Below are 13,160 nucleotides of genomic sequence, written 5' to 3' on the forward strand. Positions count from 1 at the left end.
CATGATAATGGCAATATTAATTCTGGAAATATTTGCAGTGACTCAATATTCTTAATTTTGTATAGTGATGGCAAAACTTAGGTCTAGGCCCAGGTAAGGTAATGCTCAGATCCGGCTCAGATTTATTTTTTAGACACTGAGCCTAGTTTAAATAGTCCTGCATCAAGCCATGGTTTTTAATCTAGGTTTTTATGCTCAGATTTTATATTTTATAATTTATATATGCATATCTTTTAACTTTTTTATAATGTTATATTTTAAAATTTATTTTAATGAAATTGGACATGAAAATATGAGCTTTAATTATTTTAAAATCTTACATATTTGTAACTAATACATATTTTATAATATTTTTTAACAAAATTTGGGTTTCGAGCCAGACCCAGGCTTACCAATTGATGCCGGGGACCTGGCCTTATTCCCGAGCCATGTCATTACCTGGATCTAGTTCGGGTCCTGGCCGACCGTGTATTTCCCTAGTTTTGTAGTTTTATTTTGAGTATGCAATATGCTTGTAAGCATTTAACTTAGGAAGGAAATATGACAACTAAACTTAAAGCATCTAGCATATTCAAGAACATGGAGTGAAAATATATGAGAAGACAGAGCATATAATATGATCTTATACTCTATTTTTTTTATAGGGATTAGATGATGCAAAACCTTTGAAGTATCCAGAGCTTTCAAGTATCCAGAGCATCAATAGATTATATATCATCTCTTGCTCGCCTAACATATAAGTTTGAGCTCTTTTAAACTATATTTTGTTGAAAGGTAGAGACTTTGCATACTGATGCAAAAAAATAGGTCATTTATGCCTTTTTTGGCTTAATTAGAGCAAACTATTATGATAGGTAGTTACCTTATTTTATATGGTTATATGTTGTGCTTCTGTCAACTATAAGTGTTAGATGTGTTATAGCCAAGAAATGAATGTTCAAACTTAAATTCTATTGGAATGCCAATTATCCATATGGCTATGCTATATGATTCATCTTATATACTATGCTTTGATTTAAATTTATTGTGGTTGCTTGTTGTTCCATGTTCTGATTATGTTGAGTGGATTGAGTTAGTTTAGAGTTGAATGAACTAGACTCAATAGTGACAACCAATTAAAGCTCATTTTATAATGTCTCTAATCGTGCTTGCTTGTGATTCTATTGTTATTACTTGTTATGTCAATACCCTAGTGATATTGATATGAAGTTAAGATGATACATAGAATGGAGGCTTAGTTTGGATAGTGAGCTAGTGATACAACTTATTTTGAAGTGTCTTAGGTTTAAAAAGTATGTGATTGTAATTTACAAATGCTTATGTGCTTTAAAGAGTCATAAACAAAAGTCTATAAGCTGAAGTTCTTTGCAATCATACACAAAAAGTTACAAAAAGGCCATTAGGTTCACATTCATGTCAATACATGTTCCTTAGATACTTTTGGTACATAGATGAAAAAGAAGACGTTTAAGAACAACTTTGCCTTCATACCACTGCATTTCACTCATTTTGATGTGTTTTTTGCATTATTGATTCAAATCCTTCAAATCTTTTTCCATAGTCAGTAGCAGCTTATAATTTTCACGACATGTTCCCATGACATCAAATATTTCACCTTTGTTGAAATCATTTGGGAATAGCATCCAGAACCTGAAATAGCCACACCCATGTTTGTTATCCATACAGTAATAGTATAACTTATTTAGGTTGTCATCTAATTCCAAAACGCACCTGCATATCTTATTTGCAAATCGAATGAGGTTGCCATTAATCTCATTCCTTCATCCTTTGCAACCTTGGCTACTTGATCATATTGTTTGTTGTGAACTTGCTGAATCTATAATAAGTATGAGGTAGTGGTGAAGTGAAGTGCAAAAAATGAAGTGATATTGCCCTTTAAATGGAGCTGAGAAGAGCTGATATTATTATTGTTATTTTATAAATGGTAATATTGGTGTGTTTTAATTTCTTATTTTAAAATGTTTATCTTAAATATTTCATTTAAAAGATATTTTAGTATTTTCACCACTTAGGTAATATTTTCTCATTATATAATTGTCTAATGTGAAATTGATTTATTATAAGGGTATAATGGTCTTTTCATTTCTCCTGTATTTGGCACCAAAAAAATAAGAGATGGCTTGCATAGTAAGAAGTATTGTCAGTACTTACAGTGTAGAGTGAAAAGTATTAGTGTACTTTTACTGGTAATACTTTTCACTGACAAACAAAACAACTGTTAACACGACTAAAAGTGTTATTACTCTCAAGTATAAGAGTGTATAGTTATAATATAACGCGGTGAGTTCAAGGTCGAGGCACAAAGAATTTAAAAGTCTAGTAATCAATTATTAGACAAAAATTAATTACAGAAAAAGAAATTAATAAGAACCAATCTAAAACTTGCTAAGGTTACAGGATCCACTCTCGGGTTTCAAATTATGGTTATAACACTCTCTTATATTTGTATTTTGTACTTCATTTGCTAGTCAAAATATTATATAAGGATTGCTCGTTCCCACACCATCCTCTCGTGGGACATTAGCTATACTAGAGGCTGCTCCACCCTCAAACTGGAGTTGGCCTCGGTTGGCATTATTTCTACTTTTAGAAGGCATTTTCCTATTGGTATCAAACATACACACATCAAAGTCAATGGAACATTCATCCTCAAGAATAATATTATAGAAGTTCATAAAACATGCAGTAAGTAGACATAATGACTATTAAACAGAAAATTCAACATAATTTTCAGACATCATTTGGATAGACAGAAAAATCGTGAAATCAGACATGCTGCTGAAAATCAGAATTTTCCAGCACCACTATTCCAACTTCGAAAATTCATAACAAATTGATTACTTGAAATCTCTTTGCAAAAAAATATAACATTGAAAACCTTAGGATGTCTAGTTTAATTTTGTGAAAACTCTCATGAAGAAATTGAATAAAAAATAAAGGGAAAGTAGTAATAAAGTCACAACACTCTTTCCTCATAATGCCTAATTAGTCACTAATGATAAAGAAAACAATGCATTCACTATCAAACACATAACATTAAAGAACATGTATTGGAGAAAGATAATTACCTCAAAACTTGTTTCAAACGTACAAAAAAGAAAACCCTAGAATTCTATGCTTTTATATGGTTATTAGGTTAAAGAATTTTAATCGTTTGGAGAAAGGAAGCGTTTAAGTTTTATTAAAATACTTGCCTTTTTTTTAAAAAAAATACATTATACGATGAAGATGGTAATCCTTTATATTTTATTTTAGAAAAAATAAATTAATAAAAAATAGATAAATAAAGAGAACTATGCCTTTTCTCAATTAATACTAATTAAAATCGATTAACACAAACAAATGATAAACAATTAAATAGGTAATCATAAACAACAAATATATATATATATATATGCTGAATACATAATAATTTTTAAATTATAATTTATATAATACTAATGTCATGGTCCAAGCCTCCTAGCATGGCCTATCCCATGGATGATTTTAGACGGATGTAGTGTGTAAATATTTTTCATGTATTTATTTATAGGTAGGCGGTGATTGAACATTAAACCACTCTCTTGTACTTTATATATAGGAGGGGCCTCATTTTGGCCAAGACACACAAGCAACACAACAAATCCAGCACACATAGTTTTGTAAGCATTTCATCGAGCAATAAGAGCTTTTTCCTCCCATCTTGAGCGAGTTTGAGTGAATACACTTTTCGACTTTCGAATCCAACACCGGATTTGAGTGGGCAAGGTTGACTTAGGGCTAAGTGTGTATGAATTGACACCTAAGGTCTCACGGCACAACGTGGGAACAAGCAGGCCGTGACAGTTGGTATCAGCTTCAAATTTTATCACAAATTTTCAATAATAATACATAATATAAGATGAGAAATAATTTATAAAGTAGAGATATTTTTTACATTAGAAATTAACTGGTTTATTTAGATTTCTCTATTCAGTAAAAAGTAAAAAAAAAATTGGCTTTTTTGATTAAGTTTAAATTACCTAAAAAGTTCCATTAGATTATAAAAATAAATAATTAAATCACTTTAATTCATTAAATTAAAAAACAAACACCCTTTAATTGTTCTTCTTTAGGGATGGATTTGATTTTGAGAATCAATTTTATCCTTTAATATAATTCCATAAATATCCTTAAAATTATTACCTAAATCCAAAATTATCCTTATTCAAATTAGAAACAAAATTAATATTTTAATTATTTTTTTATAATTCATCAATATATATTTATTAATATCAATTTATTAGTCGAATTATTATTAAATTTGTTTCACTATCTTATAGATTTAATTATCAATTAATTTAAGATTAAAAAATAAAAAAATAAAATCAATGTATTATAAATTTTATTTTAGTAAAAATTATTATAATACACAATTAAAAATATTATATGTACACATTTTTATATGTATAAGTAAATTTTATCCTACATTATATATATTTTAGTTATTTGTTTTCTTCCAGCAGTTTAATAGTAAAATTTACCAAATGTTCATAACTGCTTTCAAAACCACAGTACTTCTGAAAATAAAATTTACTAAATACTTAACTAATTCTCTTCGCAGTTAATTATTTGTACAGCACAATTAACAATAATTATTTTAAGAGGTACAATATTCTCAAACTGTCCCTGAATCAAATACTATAATTTTCTTCGTCAAGGATATTGTAGTCTTTTACTAACTTGGTTAGTTTTGCAAAATGATGAAAAATAATATGCTAATTGTCTCGTTCCTTGAGTTGTAACTTTTATGCTGCGATAACTAGGGTTTTTTTCGCACGCGTAGAGAAAGGAGATTGTTCTTCCAAATGGCAAACAGTCAGTGTTCCTCTTGCTTTCTTGTCGGATTCATATTTTTATTGATAATTTGAAAATGATTAATGAACTTTGTTCTTATTTGATCTGCAGCAATGGCTAGGTCTTTTCTACAAGTTGCAGCTGCGGAGGAGGTTGCGCCGCCTCTCAGAGTTGTTCAGATTGAGGGTCTGGTATTATCTCTCTCTGCTTCTTTTCTTTCTTTCCAATAAGTATTTTTTATATTTCTAGTTTTAACATTTTTTTACAGTCTTTTTTGCACAATATTAAAGTAATATTTAAGGAAAATTATGTTATTGAATTGCAGCCAAACAAGTAAAAAATTGAATGAGAATGCGCAAGCATTCTTGTATATGCTAATAGTTACTGTATTTAGACTTTTTATACAGAAGATGGGAGCATGCTTTAGATTCTTAATTTTCTTTTCTGAAACAGGTTATGCTAAAAATAATCAAACACTGCAAGGAGTTTTCACCAGCTTTGGTGACGGGACAACTTCTTGGGTTAGATGTTGGTAGCGTGCTTGAAGTTACGAACTGTTTCCCCTTCCCGGTATGATAGGCGCCGTTGTTCGCCAGTTAAAATCTTCATGTTCAGTTTTTTCTCTTTTCAAAACAAATGATTTACTGAATATTGTTTATTTTTCTGCCATTATAAATGTAAATGTAGATCCAGGAAGAGGACGAAGAAATTGAAGCTGATGGTGCTAATTACCAGCTTGAAATGATGAGGTGTCTAAGAGAGGTTAATGTGGACAATAACACTGTTGGATGGTAAGCTTGGCTGAAGAGGAGCTGTGTGTTTCGTGGTGGTGTTTTTCATTTATTTTACTAGACGCTTTATATACGTGTACTTTACTAGTCTTCAATCTTATGCAAGCTAGGATCTAAATTAACTATGGTTAGGTTCCATGTGAGTGTATAGTCCCAGAACTCTCGTCTAATTTTCAATTCTTCACATAATTCCCGTACATCACCTTAAACCCTGTAATCATGACGGAAAACAGAAAATTTCTAAGGTTTGCTTGGATGTAGAGGTTCATTTGTTTGGTTTGGTAAATTGAGATAGAAATAGGATTTTATTGGAATTCTGGAATCCTAATTCCTTATCAAATGGTGAGAAATTGGGATTTCTAACCTGTACAATCTTTAACTTCCACTGTTACCCTTAAATTTTTTTTATTGTTAATCAGATTTAATTTACAAAAATATTAAATTATAATTTAATAATATTTAATTACTAAATAGAATATCTAATCATACTTTAAAACTTAATGAATTCAAAAATTGTGAAAATTCTGGTAATTTGTGTAGCTAGAAAATTGATTCATTAAAGACGCCACCTGCAGCATCTAAACAGAAATCGGGTGATAACTTCTAGCTTTTTTTCTGCTTGATCACATATGTGTTAGTTTTCTTAAATAGATAACAGAGTTTTGTTTCTTATATAAATATTAGTTGGCCGACGTGTGGAACCTTACTTCGTTTTTTAATAAATATTTTAAGGTACCAATCAACAATGCTAGGATGTTTTCAAACAGCAGAGTTGATTGAAACTTTTCTGAACTACCAGGTATGTTCTGAAACTTGCGATGTATATCTTTATGAAATATATGCATGCTAAATTAATACCATATTATTGTGTCCTTTTTCTCCAATTTCTTCTCTGCTCTAGTGTGGTTGCTAAGGTTAGAATAAATTTGAGTTCTATTATTCTGACTGGGTATCAATTGTATCAAAGCAACACTTTTTGTGTTTTTTTTGTCTCATTCATTATGGCTAGACTCTTAAATAACTGTGATTGGACATGTTATGTGATTATTTTTTTGAAATAGTCTGTCCCCATAAATTACTGGTGGTCAGATTTATTTTGGTTTCACATTGCAAATTTTAAAAAGTAGACGAGGAGGAAAAGAGGAACATTTCAAATACGACCAGAAAAAATAAGAAAAATAAAGGCGAACCGAGGCATTGACAGCTGGAAAAACAGTCGTCAAGCCTTCAAACAAAGCTTTAAAGCTGCTTCCGATTCTCTATTGTTTGCTACTTAAATTGACATACCTAAAAGTGTTTGGTAAAGTCTTTTTCTTATCAGAGTTTGGTAAAGTCTTGTTCTAATCCTTAATAGGAAAAGAATTCCTGAATTTTTTTAAGAAAGAAAGAGACTGGACTTTGACTGGGGAACATGGTGTGACATATTATATAGGACTATTAGACTACTAAACCTAAAATAAGATGTATTGGAAGTGCTAATGCTAGATTTAGCTTTAGTGGAAATTACAGGCGTACCATTGATTCCTTAAATTCTGTGAAACTTAAATGTTAGAACCCGCTAACTGCTGAGTTGCATAGGACTGAATTTACACATAATTCCCTTTATGTGAGGCTCCAAGGAATCCTTGCATTTCATGATCATTTGCGCATTTTGTTGACTTCATAATGTGGGATGATATATGGGACTTTGTTGAATCTATCGACCTTTTATTATTAGTTTGTATTCTTAATCTTTGTAATCTTTTCTTTGATATTCTCTTTGTAATTATTGGGTTAGTTTTTGGGTTAATTCCGCCCTGCCCCCAAATGTTTCAACATATTCCACTGCGCACCCAAATGTTTCAATAATGCTCAATCCACACCCACATCCGTTAATTTGACCGTTTGTTCTAACGGTCAAAGGGCAAATTTGGAAATTCATACCCTAAATATTATTTGATAATGATAAATTACATTTTTTTGATAAGTTAATTGATGGGATTATTATTAATTACTTTTAATTAAGAATTTTTAATGTAAATATTAATTATTGGATTAACATTTTATCTCTTTTAATTCTTTTCTAATTCAAGATAAGGGGTATTTCAGACATTTCATTAACTTTCAAATAGTTCCGTTAAAAATAACGGTCAAATTAACGGAATTGGGTGCGCGGTGGAAAATGTCGAAAGATTTGGGGGTTGGGTGGAAATAACCCTTAATTTTTTATTATTTTGGCGTTCATTGTCCCTTTCTTTTAGGTTTTGCTTCTCCTTGTCACTAGTCTTTCGATTTTATTTCATTTTGATGACGGTGAAGATGATTTATGTGTTTCAGTGATTTTTATTTTGGACATTTTACACCATTCCTTTTGGTAATTGGAATTCTATTATTTAGGGGTTTCTTTACTTTCTTGTCCTGTCAATTTTATCTATTTTGGGTATTTTAATTTGCACCTTCCTTTCTTTAAAGTTATTCCTTGGTATTTAATGTTTCCACCGTTTTAATTGTCTAAATACAGCCTTCTCTGCTGTGTCCTTTTATTATATGGATAATATAGTTTTTGTTTGTATTAATTTTAATTGTGAAACTTGCAAAATTTCTTTTAGTGTGTGAGGAATAGCTATAAAGATTGTGTTATTTTTGAAAAATTTTAAGTGCTACTCAGCGAAATAAAATTTCAGTACAGATCAACACATCTAATGATATCAGATAAAGCAGAAAATGCTGTCTCCTTGCTTTTGTAGCCAAGTATTCTTTTTGTGAAACTCCTTGTTGCCATGGATCTGTCGGTCCTATTGTTATGGAGCTTGCTTTTATGCTTAATATGTAATGAGTTCTGGTGTATACAATTTTTAACTAACGCCCGTGGTCCAGAATCACAAAAATAAGAGTTTGGGCCATTAAATAGCTTTTCACCATAGAACATTTGCGGAAACATAGATAATGAATAAATAGGAGTTAAAAACATTCCAATTGTCATTCCAAAAGTGATTACTATTTTTGGCATTAAAAAAACTTTTGGCTAGTAATTATTCTGATGAGACTAGACTATATCTATTGCTTTTGTTGAGATGAGCCTGATGGTTTCTGTTTTTTTTTTTTAAATAGGGATTGCTTTACATAAAAATTCCATTTTTAATCTTATTTAATTAATAACTATATTGAAACAATAAATTATATCTTTAAATGCTTTTTATCTAGGAGCTGTGTTTTATTCTCATATCTATAGGAAAAGCTAGTGCAGAGGTCACACAAATATTTTGTAGGGTAGAGGAAGTTTTTGTTGAATTGAACTAAGAGAAATACTAGCTAATGAATGAAAATGCAATTAGTATTAATAATTTTCACTCCTTGCCATCTTATTTCTTCTCCTTGATTTTTTTTTAATTTTTTTTACTTTGTTTTGGGTGATTGCAGGAGAATATTAGAAGGTGTGTCTGCATAATTTATGACCCTTCAAGGTCCAATCAAGGTGCCTTAGCTTTTAAGGCTTTAAAGCTTTCTGATTCATTTATGGATCTTTACCGCAGCAACAATTTTACTGGAGAAAAGTACGTGATTTTTGTGTTCATGTTGCAGCCAAAAAAAAAAAAATTGTTTGCATATAAACTAGTTGATGTGATTTTAATGCATTTTCTTTTTTGCTTCCAATAGGTTGAGGGAGAAAAATTTATCATGGGTGGATATTTTTGAGGAAATTCCTGTAAGCTTATATGAACCATTTCTTCTTTGGACAAAATTTATAAATTTATCGTTGTGCCTACATTGTTTGTTATTACAGTTTCCTTCTGTATCTGTGTAAAAGCAAAATGACTCTGCGGAGTTGCTGTAACTATTTATTTGTTTCTTGGGGAGGTAAAACCAGTTACATAATAACAAGGCCCAAAGATTTTATTCATGGATTTTTCTTGTTGGTTGACTTGAGGTGCCATTGACCTGATAGCTGAAAAAGATATGATTTTATAAGCCCATAGGTTCATGTTTTTTCTTTTTGTCAGACTTGAGGAGTCATTATAACTGTAAAACCAGAGACAGAAAAAGAGGGGAGGAAAAAAAAAAAGAAGAGAGAAAGGAAGGGGGAGGTATAGCATTCACTCACACACATTTTGTCCTTTAGTAACTTTGTATTGAGATTCATGGTATAGGATATAAAAAATAAGGATGTCAAGAAAAGTAAGCATTTGAGGATTATCGTAGATATGTGTGACTGTAGTCATTATCTGGTAGACAACATTGCTCTTGTTATGGTGACAGATGTTGCCATGTGGCATTGACTAGTTAATCCCACAGCTGCAACTCCATTCATAGGCACAGTGGAGTAGCACCATGTGCATTGCTTCTCACCAGATTAATTACATACATACAGACATACATGCATACATGCATACATGCATGCATGCATACATGCATGCATGCATACATGCATGCATGCATACATGCATGCATGCATACATGCATGCATGCATACATGCATGCATGCATACATGCATGCATGCATACATGCATGCATGCATGTATGCATGCAGTGTGTGTGTGTGTATGTATGTATGCATGTATGTATGTATGTATGTATGTATATTATGCATGTACGTATGTATGTATGTAAATACATGTGTATCTAGGGTAGGATTAGTAACATATTGTTTACACAATTTATAGCCCAAGTTTTAGACCATTGGATCAATAGCATTTCAATGGTTGAAATTACTCCTAATATTTGTGTTTGTAATGTATAATTATGCCTACAATTAATCACAGTTGAGATTTTTAATCTCAACTATCGAAAGTACATTAAGGCAGTTGGTCTGAACATGGTGTAAGAATTTGTCTACAAAATGAAGACTCATGATCCTAACCCATAAATATATTCGGGTGGCTCAAAAGTTTTATCCATTTATAATACTTATTTGATGAGAGATCTGAGCTGTCATTGATTTGCATTTACATGGCCTCATCAAAAATGGGCTTGACTTTGTATTTGAGCTCTTAAATGTACATTTTCCAAGTTCCAAAATTTGGGATTTTATTACTTTGTGCAGGTGTATGGTATGGGGTTAATTGACAAACTTACACTTGGTTATTGTGTTTGTTGGTTTATTACATTGCAGGTTAAAGTCTCAAATTCTGCACTTATTAGTGCCTTTATGACTGAGCTGGAACCTGATACTCCAGTCACACAGGTAAACTAGCAGGTTGTCCTGGAGACCTTGTAATAAGATTGAGTTTAAAGTCTGTAATCTAATATTACTGTGGTTTCACTCTGGTTTCAGTGTGATTACGACCGCCTGCAATTGTCAAGCAGTCCATTCTTGGAGAGGAATATGGAATTTTTGATTGAATGCATGGATGATTTGTCAGTGGAACAACAAAAGGTTCGTGCCTCTTTTTCAACTCAATATTTTATGTTATTTTACACTTTTACTATAATTTGATCCCTGCCTCCTTTCCAGTTCCAATTTTACTATCGAAGCCTAACACGTCAGCAAGCTCAGCAGCAATCATGGCTTCAGAAGAGAAGGTAGATGGTGGCTTAATTTTTTACTGTTTATTTTCTCTGTTGCCTATATATGATGTATGCGTTTTGTTTTGATGTTCTTAGATGGAAAATTTGCTAATATTTATACGACGGTGAATTATTATTTCTTTCTAACGTTAATATTAGTGCAGACGGTCGACTGATAAGTTGTAGAATTATGAGGTTTTCAAACTCTTAATACTCAATTTTCTTTTGATGTGTATTGATATTATGGATGATTTTTTTATCTCCATGCTGCATCCATTTTCTTTTGGCCATGGCTTACTTTTCAACATTAATACTGTCCCAGTTGTGGTATTGAATTTGTGTCCGAGAATCTGTGGTCTTTTGCATCTTCTGTAGAGATAACTTTGGGAAGAAAATTTAGCTTTACATGTTAGACAACTTGAGAAATAAAATATTGATGAAAACTGTACTTCAATAGCCAGAATCTCTTTGTTGACATTTTCTAAGTTTGAGCTTGGCTAGTGCTTTAATGGCTAGTGCTTTAATAGCCAAACTCTTGAGATTGTGTTGATAACTTTAAGTTGTTCAAAAATAGTACTTTAATAGCCAAACTTTTGGAAGGCTTTCTTTTTTTTTTGCCTTCCCTTTTTTTTTGTCCAATAATATGGGACATTCATTTTATTATCATCATTCATGGTTTAAGGTATAGTGGTTAATGTCTTGATTTGTCAGTATATTTGAGAGCTTTCTTGGTAAATTTTGCAGTATTTTTTAATGGAGTATGCTTCCTAGGTGATGGCATCAAATATTGTGACCTGGTTTCCAGAATATTCTAACAAGGCAATTAATTAGAAAAAAGATGTAGGATGGCCCATAGATAAACACATGTTGCAATTCACTTGCGTTTTATGTTTTCTATTCCTAAATGATTGGTGAAACTTATAACCTACCGCATTATCTGCAGTCTACCGTTTTTCCATTTTCCATATAGCCACTAATATTTCGCTAATATTTGACCTGTTCTTGCTGCTTTGAGGATGGGGGATGGGGGTCATTGGGTGGGAGTTGTTGAGTTTGTGAGTTCAAGTACTAGTTGTCTATTAAGTGTCATGCTTCTTGCTCCTTTTTTTTTCATCTTTTATTTTGTTAGTTTGAATTTATTTTTTTTGAAAGTGAGATTCATGACCCATTTTGTAAGTTGGGCTTTGTCGTGATTTTTAGGGATGAGAATAAGGCACGTAAAGCTGCTGGAGAGGAGCCTTTGCCTGAGGAGGATCCTTCAAATCCCATATTTAAGCCAATTCCTGAGCCTCCTCGATTGGAAAGTTTTCTAATTGCAAATCGGATTGCCAACTATTGCAACCAAATTAATGGGTATGTTGCAAATCTTAGAAGACACATAGAATGCATCTGGCCATGTGTTTAACAACAACAACAACAATAATAATAATAATAATAATTTAATTAAAAAAGAAAATCAAGGAAATTCTTTGATAAAGCCCTTGATTGCTTCCAGAAAGGCTCTTGGAAAAGGTGTAACTCAGATCCTACAATCAGAATCCATCAGACCAAACCTTCAGTGAAACACCTTATTCAAGCAATTGCTGATTCCTGGTTGTGGTGGATAAACAAAAATGAAAAAGGGAAAAAAAGGAAAAAAAATCGATTCTCGTAGGAAACAGAAATCCAAAGGGATGCGACAAAACACTTCGATTCCAGAATTTGAACAATCCCTCCCATTGATAGAATTCAAGGATTCTTCTATTTCTCATTATTTACAGAACACAAAGAATAGACATAACTTTTATGAATGCAAGTGGCTGATAGTCTTAAGGAGTTGCCATAACTTGACACAAGAAATTTAGAAACTACAAGGGGAGGAAACTGCCCAGTTTCTTCTTTTATTATGCCAAGTGTTTGCTCTATTGTTAATATTGCTATTAGTGTACATTGATTGTAATTGATATTGTCAAACACCTTTCAGGGTTACGGGACAGAGCTTTAGTCGATTATATTTGACGAAAGGTTTGCATGAGAATTGATGTGAAGCTCGATGGCAACTCTCTTAT

General features: G+C 31.7%; 1 protein-coding gene across 1 annotated transcript in view; it reads left to right on the forward strand.

Moving 5' to 3' along the window:
• Positions 1–4,761: 4,761 nt before the first annotated feature.
• Positions 4,762–13,160, forward strand: part of LOC18033549 (eukaryotic translation initiation factor 3 subunit H) — an 8,750-nt gene continuing 351 nt past the window's right edge. The window contains exons 1-12 of the mRNA XM_006421016.2: positions 4,762–4,857; positions 4,948–5,027; positions 5,290–5,406; positions 5,524–5,627; positions 6,360–6,426; positions 9,027–9,160; positions 9,264–9,312; positions 10,718–10,789; positions 10,880–10,981; positions 11,060–11,127; positions 12,313–12,465; positions 13,076–13,160. The exon at positions 13,076–13,160 is cut by the window's right edge and continues 351 nt beyond it. Of these exons, the coding sequence (XP_006421079.1) occupies positions 4,848–4,857; positions 4,948–5,027; positions 5,290–5,406; positions 5,524–5,627; positions 6,360–6,426; positions 9,027–9,160; positions 9,264–9,312; positions 10,718–10,789; positions 10,880–10,981; positions 11,060–11,127; positions 12,313–12,465; positions 13,076–13,133 (1,014 nt within the window). The 5' untranslated portion in view covers positions 4,762–4,847 and the 3' untranslated portion in view covers positions 13,134–13,160. The remainder of the gene's footprint in view (positions 4,858–4,947; positions 5,028–5,289; positions 5,407–5,523; positions 5,628–6,359; positions 6,427–9,026; positions 9,161–9,263; positions 9,313–10,717; positions 10,790–10,879; positions 10,982–11,059; positions 11,128–12,312; positions 12,466–13,075) is intronic.

The sequence above is a fragment of the Citrus clementina genome, unplaced genomic scaffold (genome assembly GCF_000493195.1).
Source record: "Citrus clementina cultivar Clemenules unplaced genomic scaffold, Citrus_clementina_v1.0 scaffold_9, whole genome shotgun sequence".
Classification (NCBI taxonomy): domain Eukaryota; kingdom Viridiplantae; phylum Streptophyta; class Magnoliopsida; order Sapindales; family Rutaceae; genus Citrus; species Citrus x clementina.